The 17817-nt window shown below is 34.5% G+C and overlaps 1 protein-coding gene across 2 annotated transcripts in view; it reads right to left on the minus strand.

The window, feature by feature from the left end:
- Positions 1-751: 751 nt before the first annotated feature.
- Positions 752-17817, minus strand: part of LOC149797534 (uncharacterized) — a 31097-nt gene continuing 14031 nt past the window's right edge. For both annotated transcript variants that reach the window (XM_089962391.1, XM_089962390.1), the window contains 4 exons: positions 12808-13009; positions 11525-11608; positions 10679-10768; positions 752-10239 (listed from right to left, as the gene is read on the minus strand). In XM_089962391.1, the coding sequence (XP_089818517.1) occupies positions 9550-10239; positions 10679-10768; positions 11525-11608; positions 12808-13009 (1066 nt within the window). In that variant the 3' untranslated portion in view covers positions 752-9549. The remainder of the gene's footprint in view (positions 10240-10678; positions 10769-11524; positions 11609-12807; positions 13010-17817) is intronic.

A 17817-nucleotide genomic window follows, 5' to 3' on the forward strand; every position in this document is an offset into this window, starting at 1 on the left:
AAAAGTGATTTTGCCAGTAATATTAGTTACTAGACACGAAAAATTTATAATGAATTATGTTTTAAGAGTGGACGAAACAACAAACTCAAACTATGTGAGCTATTGAATCATTTGAACATTATGATTACTTCAGCACGATTTGCATATTCGTTGAAGAAATGTGTTTGTGCAGCATTGTATGTCTTAACAAATTCTAATATTTTTGTTGAATTATTACCTTTTGCAAGTATGCAAGTTCGTTTCCTGTTCACCTGCACCTTTATAACCCAAACAGGTACTAAATGTGCCAAATTCTCAGGAGAAGCACGTTCTTCTTAAAACAACTGCAATTTTATGTTCATTTGTGTAACATTATTTTAATATAAATGCTATTACACATTTTCTTTGATTTTCCATTCATGTCTTTTTGTAAATTATTGTTTACAATTTCGTATATATTATCCTTCACTGTATCACTTCGGTTTTAAGTTGTATGTACGCGTATAAATTATCTCAATTATTATGCGCATTTTTATTATCTGCTGTGATAAGATGTAAAACAAATAAATATATATTAAATATATAAACAATATTGCTCGATAGAAACAGGTATTGAGTAAGCATTGTGTAACTCAGGTCCATTTGTAGCGCTTTGGAAAACGTCACAGAGCTAGCTATCTAAACTGAATAAGTTTTAAAAGAGTGTACGAATGGGTAAAATCTGTATACGGCTTTTGGTGTCAAAAGACTAATTGATGAATTAGATACACTATGAAACGATTAAGAACATATTTTAATAATATTGAAAATAAGATAACAGCAAAACAGAAAACATGATATGCAAATAAGTGAAAATATTTTAGCATTAACTGATACAAATGGAACAGTTAAATTATAACTAAAGGTAAAAGATAATACAAATTAAATTACTCGTACAAATTGGAATATAACGTGTTACTATAAATATTAAAACTAGAGAACAAAGGAAGCAAGGTTTTAAAATTAAATGAATATAAGAGCAAACTAGTCTGTTCAAGAACAAATCTTGGATATGCATTACCTTGTGGTGCAGAAATATAACATATATTGGTGCTGGTAACCTTGGCAGTAAAACCACGTGAATTTCTTTAGCTATATATGACGTAAATGTTGAAATAAATAAATGGATTGTTAAGTCTATTTTCTGGTTGCACTACAGCAAGAACAATAATTACTGCATTTGGATTTAGGTATAGTGAATAATGATATCGGTTTCATACAAACGTTATTAAATTTAAAAATTAATTAACAGTCTGATATTAGTTTGTGTTATGTTAAAGTTAATTGATATTAAACATTTATATTTCTTGGAGCTAAAAAGAAAACCTAGAGATGAATCGACAGCAATTGAAATTTCAAATCACAAAACTGTATATTATCCTGAAAACAGCAATATTATATATCTTTACAAAACACAGATATTATTATTTGATATTTAAGACTGGATCGAAATAGCATACTATTAGATAACGTAAACAGCTAAGCAAAAGGAAAGACTGTAACAGCAGCAGTTATAATTGGATGTGAAAATATTAACTCTTCGGTATTCACAAGATGGTTTGATAGAGTTTCCTAGAAAACCTACAGTTAATGATTTTACCAGCCTTTTGATAAACAGATTGCTTTAGAATATTAAATCATTGGGTTTGCAAATGGGTCAGTTATTTATAATGGTTACAAATATCGGTGAGTAAATAAATTGCAACAAATACAAAATAAAATGAATCCACGCAAAGAGGAAAATCACAATGAGTAATATATCTCCATCCAGTTCTTTATTGTGCTACACCAGTCCGAGGAGTATTAAACACGAACAACATTAGCAGGTGGTAGTAGCTAAATTAGCGAAATTAGGACCTTACATATTGATTATAATTTGAAGTTATTGTTTTATTTAGGTCGGTAGAGATCTTAATAAATATCTTGAAACAATTTAGGAAGAATTCTTCTAAAAGATAAAACCATTTCTTATGACAGTGTTAATATTATAAAATCATATGAGTAATGTTTTCATTGGCAGTTAAAAATTGCCAGCATTTTATGCATATGTGATTATTCAAAATTACTTAAGCTACATCTACTTGCAGCTTAAAGTATTGTTCTTGTCTTTGAGAATAATTGCATTATTTTCCTGCATTTGAACAAAGCTTATTAAAAATGTGTAACTGTTGTTTATTTAACGAAACACTGTAATAGCGACAAGTGTTTCATAGCATGTTTTAAAATCGATATTGTTCAGATATATTTAATACTTTCATTTTTCTTAAAGTTTATTCTAACTAATATTTATCATTTTTGTTTCCATTCCTAAATATGTCCTCCTATGCAAGTTTTGCTTAATTTATTCACTATCTAAATCGGCAGATTTCAATTTAGAAAGGGCTCGTACACTGCCTTTATTAGTCGTTAAAACCGCTTCTGTAAAATTTGCAGGTACACCTTTCCTTTAAAAGTTTATGTATATATCAGAATGTTATCATGATGTCATAACTTGAATTTATGTGTGCCAGAGCTGTCACGTTTTGTGTATTTGAATAAGTTACCCTACTTTCATCCGTTTGCTTATCTTTTTCTCTTTCTGTTGCTGTTGATGCAATGCCTATAGATATATGATTATTACTGGTGTATACTTTATTTAGATCTTTTAGTTCTTAATTTCGGTTTTATAAAAACGATTCCACGTTCTGATGTTTGTGCTCTATTTAATCTTTCGTCTCTCAAAATATAAAAACTATTCAACATCTTCCATTTTTAAGTGGTCTTTTACAGATGTGTCATTCAATTTTCATAATTCAGCAAATTATACATTTCTGGTTTTCATTCTTTCAATATTTTAATACATTTCGATCTTCTTCTCCTGTATTTTGCTTCATATGTTACAGTACATTAATATTTCGAAAGTACATGTAAATGTTAAAGTACATTTACACTCAGAAATTAATCTGTGGCATTTGATTTATTTGACTGTAACCTTTTTCTGTTTACATATATTCTTAAATGTATTTATACATGATTTGCATTCTTGCAAATTTTCTATTTTGCTTATCCAATTAATTTTCGTTCAAGATCTCACAGTGATAGTCTCATCAACTTGTTGATGTCTTTTTCACAAGTTATCATGCCAGCGAAGTTAACCTCGGGACTACTCGGTAATGCCACTTGACACGGGATCCAGCTCAGGGTCAGCTTGGCTAACATTAGTTTCTTGCATAATTGTAACTATCCTACACCATGACTTAATATGGTGCAACACAAATAGGGGACAAATTATTTAGCATTTTGAGGCCCCTAGTGGTCGAGTGGTCTAAAGCGCTCACCCTTACGGATCACTGCCAACTCACCGCTGTCTGCGTGAGTTCGAGTCTCAGGCTCGGCTAACGTATTGGGTATGTGAGAAAGCCTGCCAGTAGCTTCTCGTGGATCGGTGGTTCTTCACGGGGGGTTTCTAGGGTTCTTCCTCCACCAATTATACTGGACGCCATGTATAGCCTATCATGTGCTAAAAAATGGCGTTAAACTCTACAATAACAACAACAATTTATCATTCAGGAAAAGTAGGGGTGTAATAGGGGGCTAATCATTTTATTTTTTAGAAACACTTCAGGCCTCAAATAACTTTAAAAAATTGTCTTTCCCATTCATTTCAGGAAACATTGCTACCAGTCTATATGAAAAAAGTCTAGATACCATGCTACTATATTCTCCAAATCATTACAAACTCTCCGTCAGTTGCATCCATAAAAACGCTATATGCATAAAGTATGATTATATATGCATATCAATACTCAACTATCCGTCTTTTTGTGTTTGCAAGCAAAGGGTATATAGACATACAAATAGACGGAATTCAATACTTAAGTAAATGAAGAATTCATTATTCATTATCTATTGAATAACATTTGTAAAAATTGACAATTAGAATAAATCGTTAAATTGAGTGATTTGTGATACTAGTAAATAAACTAAATATTTATTTAATCTAAGTGAACCCGATATGTTATCATTTTCACAACTAGCAAACTAAAAGAACCAAACATATCATCCCATTAGAAAGTAGAAGAATAAAAAAATAGTTAGTAAATAAAAATGGTGGAAATTAACTATATTCAAAACATATTTACGTCACTTTTTAATGAAAAGCGCTTTGCGAGCATTTCAACCAATTAATATTACATAAGCAATGGAAAGAAACAACACGGAGAAATAGCCAGTTCCGTCCCTGTTTATCACAGCAAGGACTTATTTGTCCTGAAACGTTAGCCAGTCCTGTCAATAAATGAATACGTAACGTACATACAACAAGATAAAACAAATGTATACAACGTAGCTGGTTCAATTTTAGAGAATGAATTTTAGAATGAGTGACCAAGATGCACATAATAAATTAAACAAAGAGAGAAGAGCGAACTAATTTAGTTCGACTTATGGTCATACAATAATTAGATTTTTCAAAAGTAATACCGATGACATTGATGATTACGAAGATGTCGATGGGAATGATCATGATAACGGTTAAACCAATAAGATTGTATGTTTAACGAAAAATTGGTATTCTTTGAACCGTTCTTCGGTCCATATTTATATATATCAATATCCTTACATCTTTGTAAAATACATATGTGTGTTACATACGTTTATCACCCAGTCTTCATTGTTTTAGGTTTAAGACTAACATTCATTGCAGAACGAGATCAAAATATTCAAATTTTTACTCAGTTCCCACACTAGAGTGAAAACATGGCAAAAATAATGAAACTAATAGTAGATATTGTGTAAAGCTGATAAAGGATTTGTTTCCAAGATAAACACAAATCTGTACGAATTACTAGTCATAATAAAACATGACGAAATTAAAATATCTTAAAACTATAGCCGTATCCCAGTATACATTTTTTAAAAGAGCTAAAGGATAGTTAGTGCTTGGCGACACTTTTAACGTAAAACTAATAAATATGAAAATAGAAAAGGTATTGTCACAGAGCTTAAATTCATAACTTACCAGGGCCAAAAGATGCAAACAAATTTCCGATGTAATTTTCGTCCCCCACTTAAATCGCCCTTCATGATGGATCTTACTTTATCTTCCTTGCTAGTTATTCTCGCTCACTAGTTTTAAGATATATATCAATACCTGCCCGTACATGTATATATGTACATACACGAATAAAAATAACCAGGTTATACATTTATCCACTTTGACATTTATGTGTGCAAGAAAACCTATCAATAATAAGGTTTTCGTTCCTGCTTCTTCTTTTTTGTAATTTAGTGGTAAATTGATGATGCTGCTAAAGCCAAAGCGAAGAGAATATTTGTGTTCCACAACGTTGACTGTTCATGTGGTGATACCTAACTGATATATGTACTGCTCGTATGGTGCTCGCATATCTGTTTGTACAGATTATAAATTTGACATAGTATGTCCTAAGTTCAAATGTTATGATAATTGAGACCTTATCACTTTTGTCATATATCAATTTGCAGGTTAAGTTAGCTTACAAAACTCAAGCTACCATACTAGACTGTAATATCCTTATCTCTGAAAGCTAGCTAGCTAGCACAGTAGCGTAAAATATGAATACCATTCCGTTTAGAAGAGTCCGACATACTTGCGTTATTGGCGCTATAGTTGTAATCACAACCGTATCTAGCTGTCCTGGATAATATAAGACCATAATAAAAGACCGGTTGTAACTCCAAAACAGCTGAGCGCTTTGTACGAATACCAAAAGGTGCAAGAAAAGGATCAGGATTGATTCTTACATGTTTAAACGTATATTTACCCTTAAGAACCCTTGCGAGTTATATTCCAACCTTAGAGTATGTTCCGCTACGGTCAATAATAAAAACTAAAACACCGTAGCAATAGATGTTTTGAATGGGTGACTTTATCCGCGTTACATCCCGCTAGTGACAATTCAGACCATCAGCGTAAATGCCAGCACTACCTAGAGGAACTCAATTTTGGGGATGATGAATTTCCGGTGAAGGTTACGAATGTCACGATCACATAGTATCAAACAAAGGTATCTCTGTTAATCCTTTTACTTTTGACAAAGGCTTTTCTCCACTTGCATAACACCCACTTGCATAAAGCAAGCGGACCCATATTTACTTTCATCTTAATATCTTGTATTTCCTACAAACAAAACAGTAGATGAACTCTTGGTTCGAACTCGTGTTATTAGGTACGGACGAGGGATGGTCCTGTTTAACAGGAGGAGGCCGTAAAGTAAGTGTTACTGCCATTCTGAAAAGATCATCTAACTCAATGGAAGCATGTGTGGTTCATATACCACTTTCATGCAGACATTTTTATACAATATTAACATTAAACACGCATTGCTCGTCCTATACCTACCATGGGCGTTCTTTTAATGGTCATATCCGAAGGGGATTGGGAGATTGAAACATGCAAATCAAGGAGATATTTAATTACACCATTATTTCCGCATGCCAATCGTGACAGATGAGTTGGTAATTTATTTTGTTGCAGGGTTATGAAAGAAACCTTAATGACTCCCAGTAATTGTACCCACTGTGAGTTTAACAACATCAAACAGTCTTCACTGTGTATCTCTATCATCCCTGAGTCCCTATAGGTAATGTCTGAAACGGTATTGATCTCCATGACAAGCTGTTTAGTACCACCACATCAACGATATTTTAGATTTTGTAAATTCCGGAGAAGATATTGTTCCATAAACTGAGATGAGATTCAACGAATTGTTGAAGTTTTTTGAAAATTTTATTTTTATGAACTGGCCGCTTATTTGACATCAAATAGTATAGTCTTACAGATCTTTACAATATAGACGCTATCTAAATGAACAATATAATCAAATACATATTCAATATTTAGAACAAAAATAGAGCATTAGAACATGCAATTTGCACAGCAAGAATTATGTTGATAAAGTATGTACAAAACCTATTATAATATCAGCTGAAAAATGTTGCCTTACGTTAAATGTATCATGTTGATTCAATCGCAGTGCTGAAAACCTAGACCTTGAACAGTAAAATCTTCCAGAATAATTCACATTCGTAGACACGAAAGCATCATGAGGTCACTGCTAAAGCCAACTGCAAATGTGCAATACTGCTTGGACAAGTGCAATACTAATGGTTGTTATCCACATTATTTGTGCAACTCATTAAAATAAAACTGTTTTAATTGTATGCCTTCTTACATTGGCCACATTAAACACATCAGATATTACATCACCTGAATAGCAATCAGAGAAACTGAGAATAGAAGAATATACACTGGTTTGCATGCCAGTTGTTTAGATTATTGGTGTTTTTTCAAATGTATCCTGCAGCAATTATGCATATATATATACACCGTGAATATCTCTCATTGGTTCTTTAAAAATATGTACCAATTAGTGTATAATCTTATCATTTAAATAACAGAGACATGTTTCGAAGTTTAATGAATTCGTTTATATATCATCCGCGTAAGATCGTGATAGATTGTTTACGAAAGGAACCTCAACTTAATTTCTCTTAAATTTCGAGCTCACTGACTCAAGATGTGTGTGCTATCCGCATGGAGAAATCTATGATATGTATATCTATGAAAATTAATTATCGTAAGGGTAACATACATATGCGAGTGTTCCTCTATAATGTATGCTGCATGAATTTCATTAATCTATACTTACTAGTACATTATAATATATGCATTTTAATGCAAATCATAAGATTATCAGAATCAAATCACAACTTGATATAGCACTAGAAATATATCTTACACCGTGATGATGAAAAGATAATTTTCCTTAATTTGAGTTTCAGCAAATAAATATTGCATCTGAATAGACATTTGATTTAGTTTAATAGATTGGGCAAAGTCTGGTGTTGGTTTCACTATTAGTATAAGAACAAATTTCAAATGTAGTTGTCTGACAAGAAAACGCTCATGTTAAATATATTTCATGATTTGTTATAGAATTTGTATATATAAGCACAATAATCAGTTGATATTATAAAAGAAATAAGAAACAATATATCATGTGTAACGTGGTTCTGAACACTTGTAATTTCAGTTGGTACCAAATATGGAGAAAATCAAATTTCTCCAACAACCACATAAGTGTATGTAAATACATAGATCTCGTTAAAGTGAGAGTATGCCTTAATTGGTTTCTTAGATGACTTGACTATGAGGCAACGTTTGACACGTTCAACATCTAATGAGCAGATGGATTATATTGCTTCTTAATATTTTTCAATCTTGCTAAATCGTAATGTAAGAAACAACATTTAAGGTTACCTCTACATTTGTTCTCCTACTTAATGTTAAAATTATATATATATATATATATATATATATATATATATATATATATATATATATATATATATATATATATATATATATATATATGTGTGTGTGTGTGTGTGTGTGTGTATGCTTTTCAACTGCTTGCTGACCAATGTCTAATAATGACATTTAGCACTGACCTTTTGGAAGAATAGAGTGTTCAGACAATAGACCTAACTCCCACAGCATATAAACATAAGTAATATTAAATGAGGCAACAGCCTTGGCAGTGAATCTGGGAATAAGCAATCTCGATCTATGTTAGTACTCTAAGAACCATAGCAAACGCAAACTTTAAACGCGTAAATTCAGTTGAAAATATTTTTAATTAAATTTGCCCTCTGATAGAAAAAACCAAGTGAGACAGTTGCCATTTCAATTTTCTTGCAAATAAACAGTAATTGCTAAAAGCAAATACAAAAGAAATAGCTACACAGAGGTCAGTTAGACACATGCAGTATGCCAGCGTAATTAATTTTAAACGAAAATTATTGCAATTTTATAGTCCCCCCAACACTTTTAAACTGACTTTGCCGCAAAGCAATATTTGGTTATAACTAAGTTCCTAGTTTCAGTAATAATATTATATTATGTCCCGTTAACATCTTCTCTGTTCCCTCATTAAAAAATTTCATTGTTATTCTCTCAGCTTTATTCATTTATTTCAATTTCTTTGCTGTAAATCATCGTTCACTTTTGTTTGTTTCATTTTCGGAGATTAGGAATGTTCAACCTCAGCCGTCTCCTTATCTAGTCCCTTTCCCATACCCATTATAATATCATTCATCCTGACGAGAAAATGAAACATACATGAAGATAGCAAATATTTTACATGCTAGTGACCCAAACATTTCTAAAATAATATTACGTGATTGCCTCTTATTTAAATAAAATATCAAAACATTTTTAATGTGTTCAACCTGCCCTCAAGTAAAGTAGCTTGTATTGCAAATATGCCGATATAGCTTCGCGGTAAATTATAAACGATTTGAAATGAAACTGATGGGGCCCAGCCAACAGAATATTAACAAAGGGCCGATTTCAACTTAGTCATTTGCTGAATGTCTATTTTATGTTCACCTCAAACGTATCAAGAATAAGCAATCTTGTATTTAAGAATCTTTGATTTACAATTAGCATATACCTGTATGCGTTTTTATGGTATTGGAAACTCAGCAAATGTTGCCGACACTCAGATTTTACAAACGTGTAATAACTATTACCGTTTCATTTATAATTTTGGGGCTTGTTTCGACTTTTTCTTGTACCTCTGTCTCTGTTGGATGATTTGATGTGGTATGAGCTGATTGCTTTGTTTGGTCCATATGTGGTGAACCGTCCAATAGTCCATCTTGAGTTATAATCTTGTTAGTTGTGTTATGTGACTGATGTGAACTAATTGCTCTGTGTGAATCTGCTGAAGGTAATGATTCTTGACAATTCTCACTGTGTTGCTTCTGTTCATAGTCTACGATTTTATAATTCGGAACTAGGTCAATCATAGATTCCCTTTTGGGATCTCCATGTTGTCCACTTACATCTGTTGTGCATCCATTCATATTTGCTTCATGTTTTGTGCCCGTCGATCTGAGTACATTAGACGAGTCACGCATGCCCTGTGCAACGCCTTTGCATAGAAGGGGTCCATTCTGATATAAAGTCATAGCCGGCCATACTATGTATTCGAATTTTTTCCCAGATTCGGTGTACGGTTTAAAGGCAGACAAATCAAATGCCGAACCAGGTAATAGTTCCAGTCCTCTGAATTCCACTGGCGGCTCCTGAATATTCATCAGAAGGCATATTTTTACGCACTCATCCATATATGGTCTGATGTCCAGGAGCATTTCCTTGTAGTTCTTCATCGTGGCCAGTTTTGAATACACGTGCTGCAAAACATAATTTATGGTCAAAGCATCATTTCATACAAGAATTATGAAATCACCTGCTATTTTGATTTGTATTTAGTGTATTGTGGCCAGTTCTTGACGAAGACGCGATTCAGATGACATGTTCGAACGTTTGACAGTTTATCAGAAAACAAAAACCTTTGATGTTAATGTTTTATCATAAAAACACACACACCTGACTAACTTTTATCTGAAGAATTAGATAAAAACTTATTTATCACTGGATTTAAACTGCACATTCATTTTCAATGCCAGTATTCTTTAAATTCATGTAGATACTTCTAGAGTAGGAAATTAAAATATATTTCTCATCAGCTTCATTTTGACTGCAAAGCTTATATCAAGAAATTTTGAATTCATCTGTGCTGGTTACCCTTCAGTCTGATTACAAGCGACAAACTGATATGACGGTTATCACCTGAATCAATTCTTCCTGCATTTTCTTAATGTTCCTCTTGGCACCTTTCAATATTCTCATCACCTCTAGTATCGTCACATTTTCATTATCCTAAAATATATCAATTCATATAAACCACTTATCGAAAATGATCTACGACAAAGAAAAGCGCAATTCTTATTTCTCCCAATATTGTCTTAGCCAATATAAACAACATACAAAATCAAATATAAAATATAGATTTCAAAACACACACTAGTAATTGGTTTTAGATTGTGCTTTTATCCCATGGTGTCCACTTGTACCTGCTTGGATAGTTTAAGTGGCAACGTTACCATTCAGTACATTCAGGTCCGATTCTCACATCAGCAGTTCATATTTTCACATAGATCTTTCGTAACAGTGATGGAATCAGTTATAATATTGACATATTGGGTGTGGTAGTCTTTCACTCAGAATTGATCACGGATCGTTGTGGCTGAAGTGGACAAAAAGACATGCCTCCCAAACGCAGGGTAATTTGTCGTAGGTACCTGCACGAGACATCGACTCGCACAGAGCAGGTGGTTAAGCACCCAGCTTGCATTTGAGCTCCTCATCTGTGGTATATATTTAGTTCTCCAAAGGTAGCATTATATTTTAAGTGTTAATAGAAATCTGGAACGTAAAGCATAAGCAAGCTGATGCATATTCACCATTAAGGAATACACGATAACACCTAACACAAACACTTCTGCCTGGGGTAGATAGAATTGTTGATGATTCCTATTATCACAAGAGATCATATTGAGAAACACAACCTTCTTGTGCGAATATTATAGTCATCACAAGAGATTGTGTTGATAAAAAAGGTCGAAATGAACGTACCTCATCCTCGCCAATATATCCTTTTAGAGTTGTTAGAAGACCCTCTCGTTGTCTTCTAGCCTCTTTGCACTCGTCAAAGGAAACCTGTCACAAATTATATCATAAATCTCAGACGTGTTTCATGTTGCAACTTGACAATTTTGGTAAAAAGTTAATTTAACAATGTTTTCAAAGAATGCATTCTGTACACTCTTGAACACGAAACTTTGAAAAGATTGTGTATGTATTAGCAAGTACAACAAGTTTATACTACATTTACCAATCGTTTTTTTTCACTCATCGTTTTAAAATTAAGTGATGGCTAGGAAAAAGATCAATATTTCTGAAAAGAAAAAAGGTTCTTTTAAATATCAATAGATAAATATTCTAAATCACAACGACGTATAAAATTTGGAGAAATGAACAATAGTGTGATCTTCATTAGATTGCTGAAGACAGAGCGTGGAGGAAATAACAAACGCAAGCCATTTATATTAATATCAAGCACGTTACTACATTTGTTTTGTAAATGCAGTTGATTGCTTGAACAGATTACCTTATTCTTATCCAAATACAACTATTTTCTCATACAGACGTTTAGAAAACATATCTTTCGATGTTTGTTGTTTTTCTATTTCTTAAGTTTCCACCTCTCAAACTGACTAACTGAACAACATTGCAATATCATCCAGTGTCAGTATTTGAATTACCCTGAGTTTATATTGGCGTACATCATGTTGTCATATTAGCCTATTATAATTGTCGATAGGTAGATGGGGGATGTCAGAATTATTATAATTAACTGCTAAAATCATACCAATTGGAGACAGCGTTGCGAGTGATTACTTGCATTATTATTCGTGTTGGCTTGAAATATATTCAAGAATTTAGTATAAACCCGACTAACGTATGAAAAGAAGTTTGTCGATCGAACATTTTTTTTACAAAATAAGCAAAATCAGTTTATTCTTGCAAAAAAACAAATGTGCAAAAGCATCCAAACTCTACAGTTATCAACAAAATAAATCAACTAATATATTTATCAAACATTTCCCATTTAGGGGAGTACAATATCCATGTTTTAACTTAACTATGGACTATTTTCCAAATGTTCTAGTAAGCAATGGTAAGTCCACAAAACGTAGTTACGGTGGGCTGGCTGGTCGGGTGTCCATATTACGTATAGTTCGGATATATATATATATATATATATATATATATATATATATATATATATATATATATATATATATATATATATATATATATATGGTTCCGTTTGTGGGATTTACATGTAGACTTACAGCGAGCACATCAAGAAGAACTTCTATAGCTTTAGTCTCTGACAGGTGATGATTCTTCTGAAGATTGTCAAAAGCATCTGTCCACTGGTTGTCGTAAAGTTCTGAATATTTCTCTGAAATCTTTGCGGGCCTATTCTCGTCACTCAAATCCGTAATATTTGGGTTGTCATGGGTCATTCTTGCTGCGGCTTGGGAACTGATTCTTATTTGGATAAAATTTACATTAAAACAAATAATGAATTTCACTTTTACTTACTATTTCTAAATAGCGTGAGTGCAATACGTAACTTTTTGGCTTTGCTCGCTGACAAAAAGTTTTCGACAAAAAGCAAATCAGACTCAGTTGTTAACAAACAAGTCAGCAGTTCACATGTTCAATTTGTAAAATAATGTGACCTAGGTGTGCGAGTTCCTGTTAGATAATTATCGTACTACCAAAAGTACCTTACATATTATTGGTATGGACGACAAGACACTCAATTATCACTTCTTCGAACACGCCAACTATATCTTTCGGTACAATTTCACAAGAAATTATGATCCGCTGTAGTTACAATGTACAGCTAATATATATGGCCTTTCTGCGCACTAACAATAATAATATAAGATGACTACACCATACGTGGCTTACAATACTATCCCTTGAAATATGTGTCATTTACAAAGATTTTGTGTGAGGATGGTGAACCAAACAAACATTTAGAAGTACAGAACATTTTGGTTTCCATAAGTAGTATGAAAGTACGGCTTTTGCCCCATGGCCTTCTTTGTGGACTTTCCACCAGTTCTCCTATCCAACCGCCAATTTAACCCCTATGTGAGCGTTGTCTGCTTTTCATTTTTAATTTCGACAGCACACACGCAAACACACACGAATCATTCAATCATGGTGGTTAGAGTCTGCTCCGGATGGAAAGGCTACCGATAGGGTTAGTGGGGACAAAAAACAGCCTTTCTTACTATTCTAGTCTGTAACGATTGTGGAAATCAAAATCACGCGGATGTACTTACCCAGGCAAGACTACCGTAGCGATCAATATATCCACAGTGCAATGAATGAATGAACGATTGTAACTATAGATATATCAGCTTCTGCTGTATATTGATTTTCTTTAGAGCAATTTTCTACAGAGACTATTATAGTCTCTATAGCATGATCTATGCATATCGCTTATTGTGTAGTGGCAGAAAGAAATAGTTGAGTTGAGTCGAGTTGTGATTATTCTCGTATTGACGAAATGTATTGTGGCTGCATATATGTCAGCGAAACTATTGACTCTCAAAGTACACTAAAAGAATTCATGGAAGTTTGTAATAGTGACGTAAACCTGTCAAAAGACTGGAATGTCAAATATATGACTGATAAAGTGAGATCGCTTTATCATTGGAATGCATAAAACAGGTTCATCAAAGAATAACAAACGATGTTGTACACATTCTCTGTAAAATCCCAGAATATCTTAGTAAGTCTGTGATTCTGGGAGTGACCTCAGAAATAGAACTAAATAAACTTTAGCATATTAATGAGGCAAGAAAACAACTTCTACAAATCTGTAGAATATCCTACTTGAAAGAGAGCACCAGCAAACGAAACGTACCTCGCCCACTGTGTCTGAAGCGAGTGATGTTTTTGATGAAGTCAGTGCCAAAAATGTTCCAGAGCGGGCTAATTAAACCAAGTTTTTCGGGCCATAAGTATAAGAATGGCATTTGAAGTCAGTGGGTATACGACAGGTATTATGAGGACGAAGACGAAGAGAAACGCAATCATCGATTACAATTTTATGAAGCTATTGCCAAAAGAACTAAGAAAAAACTATTGACGAAATTTAGCAACGCTCCGTCTCCGCAAACGTTGATGTCAGTGAATTTAAACGCACAAAATCAGGCTGAATTTGAGTTGGCGTAGTACTCATTATCGGGTACATTGAGCTCCATCACTGGTCATTTCAACTGATTTGGGCTGAGGAAACATTATAATGTATCATCTAATCTGCGTTTTCAGATCTATTTGATGATGCCAATGATAGTAATAAGGAGCTATTTTATCTGAGACTCTCAGATTTGCTATCCGCCTGGCCTTGACGCTCCTGTACCACCTGATGACGAGGTAGAAATAACATGCGACGACGGACCTTCTGAAATGTAGGAGTTTTTACGTCAATTAGATAAAACGCTTGCTTGAAAGTATAGGAATCTCCATGGAATTGGGGCCCAACTAATGCAAATCTGCCTGCCTTGATAAGTATTCACTCTGTTGCAGAGCAAACCATTATGGCTACTGCAATACACATACCCAAACAGTACGTGATGGTCATGGGGCACGACCCTGCCTTAAATGTAGTATCGGAGAAGAATCGCGTGATCAACTTTGTCAGCATTGTGGATCTATTTGTGAATACTATAAAGCGCACAGAAGCAAATTAAAACAACAATCACCTGTAACTGAACAAGCACAAACAGATACCATAACAACAACAAGCAATAAAACAGAAATATCTGAAATAATGACCAGCATTGAAGCGATTGCAGTTTCTGACAAAAGATATCAATAAAACAAGACTCATCGCCCGCCCGACCGCCCCCCGCCCCCAGTATAAACATGCCTACCATGTCACAGCTAAAACAGCTCGAACGATAGCATGGAATGTATATACCAAGTCACATGAGAAAAGCAGACATACATGAATAAATGAGTACCACATTTGTATTAAATCCAGAACTAACACCACCACCACCGGTTGCCAATGCAGCATCAACGGCAACAATCAATCACAAGAAAACAACGGTGTAGTAACTAAGACAAAATGCGTGAGAGCATCAAATACGAATATCCAGAGGTGCAAAAAGCTTGTGATAGTAAACAAGTATGAACAAAACCGATGTCGTCGTCTCCCTTCTGCTATCGCTATTGAAGCGGCTGAGTGCAAAAACATAGGAATCACAACTACCTCAATTCAAATTTCAGAAAGGTAGTGGTGAGTTGGAAAATCATGTGGCCATTATTCCACCCACCTACACACCAGGCAAAGACGCTCAACAACTGCTACCAAATAGGATTCCTGGGAAAAAATAAACTATCGTTAGGGCTGGGATTCAACCAGACATTGTAATTAGTGAGCATCTGGTTATACCGCTTAGTCGCGACAAAGATGAATTTAAAACTACTAAGCTGTGATTTCACAGTGGTGCCCGCGTAATCATGAACCGCAAAGACAACGGTGTCATTAGCGATGAAATTGGCATAGGCATTGAAAATAGTCTCGAAACGCTGTGGAATCACACCAGTGTGGGTTCGAAATGACCTCTCGAAAGATATACGCAAGTTGAGGTCCGTCTCTCGCCGTATCACCCGTTTGGTGGATCCAGTTACATAGCAACACCAAACTGCGTACCGCCAAGGTCAGTTATCAGCGTAAAGAGTTTTGAAGAATTTTGATAGATATTTTAATGGCGCTATATCCGGCTAGTGATTACTAAGACGTGTGTCGAAAATATCAACAACACCTGGATGAACTCAGCTTTGATGATAACGAATTTCCTGTGCAGTCTGCCAAAGCCATACTGAAAATAAAATTGAAACATTGGGTAAAAAATCTTAATCGGTTGCTTAACCGGCAGAGTAAATATAAGGGGAAGAAATATCCATGCAGACGTTGCGTGCATGTATTTAACACTCAAGATCTACTCACCAGTCATAACTGTTATAACTGTTACTGCGGTGATATCAGTGAAAACCCACAGCGCACAATCAAACCTCGAGCCTGGTAAAGGCACTGTCAAATTTACTACAGTACAACGAAAGATAAAAGTCTCGTACATCATGTACACGGATTTTGAATGTCTGAACGTTTCAGTAGAAAGCTTTATTAACAAATCGCTCAACAAATCCCATGCAGACTTTGCTATATCGTGGTTCGATGTTTTGTCAAAACAAACCAGCCAGTCCTTTATCGTGCCAATAGTGCTAGCTCTCTAAATACAGTTGAGGTGTTCTCCATGGATTTTACAGCAGCTCCACTCACCAGCAGACATAATTTTGACTGGCGATAACATTCTTAAGTTCTCCTCAGCTCCTCGCTGCTAAATTGGTGAGAAATCTTTCGTTGACAAAGAGCAAAGACAGTCCAATGATACACTGTCATATCATTGGTGTGTACTGAGATGACGCACACAACGCATGTAATTTGCAGTTGCGAATTTATCCCAAAATAATCCCTGTGGTGTTTCATGACCTGCGGGAGTATGATGTAGATTTAATGATGCAACCAGTAGCCCCGGCATCAAATTCAACGATGCGTATAATCCCAAACAACATGGAAAAATACACGATATTTTGGCTGGGGCAATTTCACTTTTGTCGATACGATACAGTTTATGAATTCGTCCTTAGACATATCAGTGAATAATCTCACGACGGTGAATTTAAATATTGCTCGTAGGTATTGTCCAAACATTACGGACTTGCTGACGAGAAAAGGTGTGTATCCCTGCGAGTACATGAACGACTGCACCAAATTTGCCGAAACTCACTTGCAGTCTGATCAAAGCATTTAATTCATTTTTGTCATGGGAAGGTATTTCTAATAACGACTATGAAAATGCAAGGAAAGTTTGGTCCGCATTTGAATGCATAAACCTGGGTGAATATCACAGTCTGTATCATCACGCTGATGTGTTGTTACTCACTGATGAGTTTGAGAAATTTCGTGACATTTTCATGCACGTGTACAAGTTAGATGCTGAACATTACATTTCCTCACCAGGTATTGGCTGTGATGCATTGTTGTCCAAAAACAAAATCGCGCTGGAAATGCTCACTGATATTGATCACTATCTGTTTATCGAGCAGTCACTTCGTAGCGCAACATATACATCATGTCACAGATACGCTCCTGAAAATAATCCAAACGTCTACGGCTATAACCCCGCTGACACCAACAGTTACATCATGCATCTAGACGCCAATAACGATTATGGCTGAGCCATGAGGCAGCCACTTTCGGTTGG

This window comes from Sinohyriopsis cumingii, chromosome 6 (assembly GCF_028554795.1).
Source record: "Sinohyriopsis cumingii isolate HCF-2022 chromosome 6, ASM2855479v2, whole genome shotgun sequence".
Taxonomy (NCBI): Eukaryota; Metazoa; Mollusca; class Bivalvia; order Unionida; family Unionidae; genus Sinohyriopsis; species Sinohyriopsis cumingii.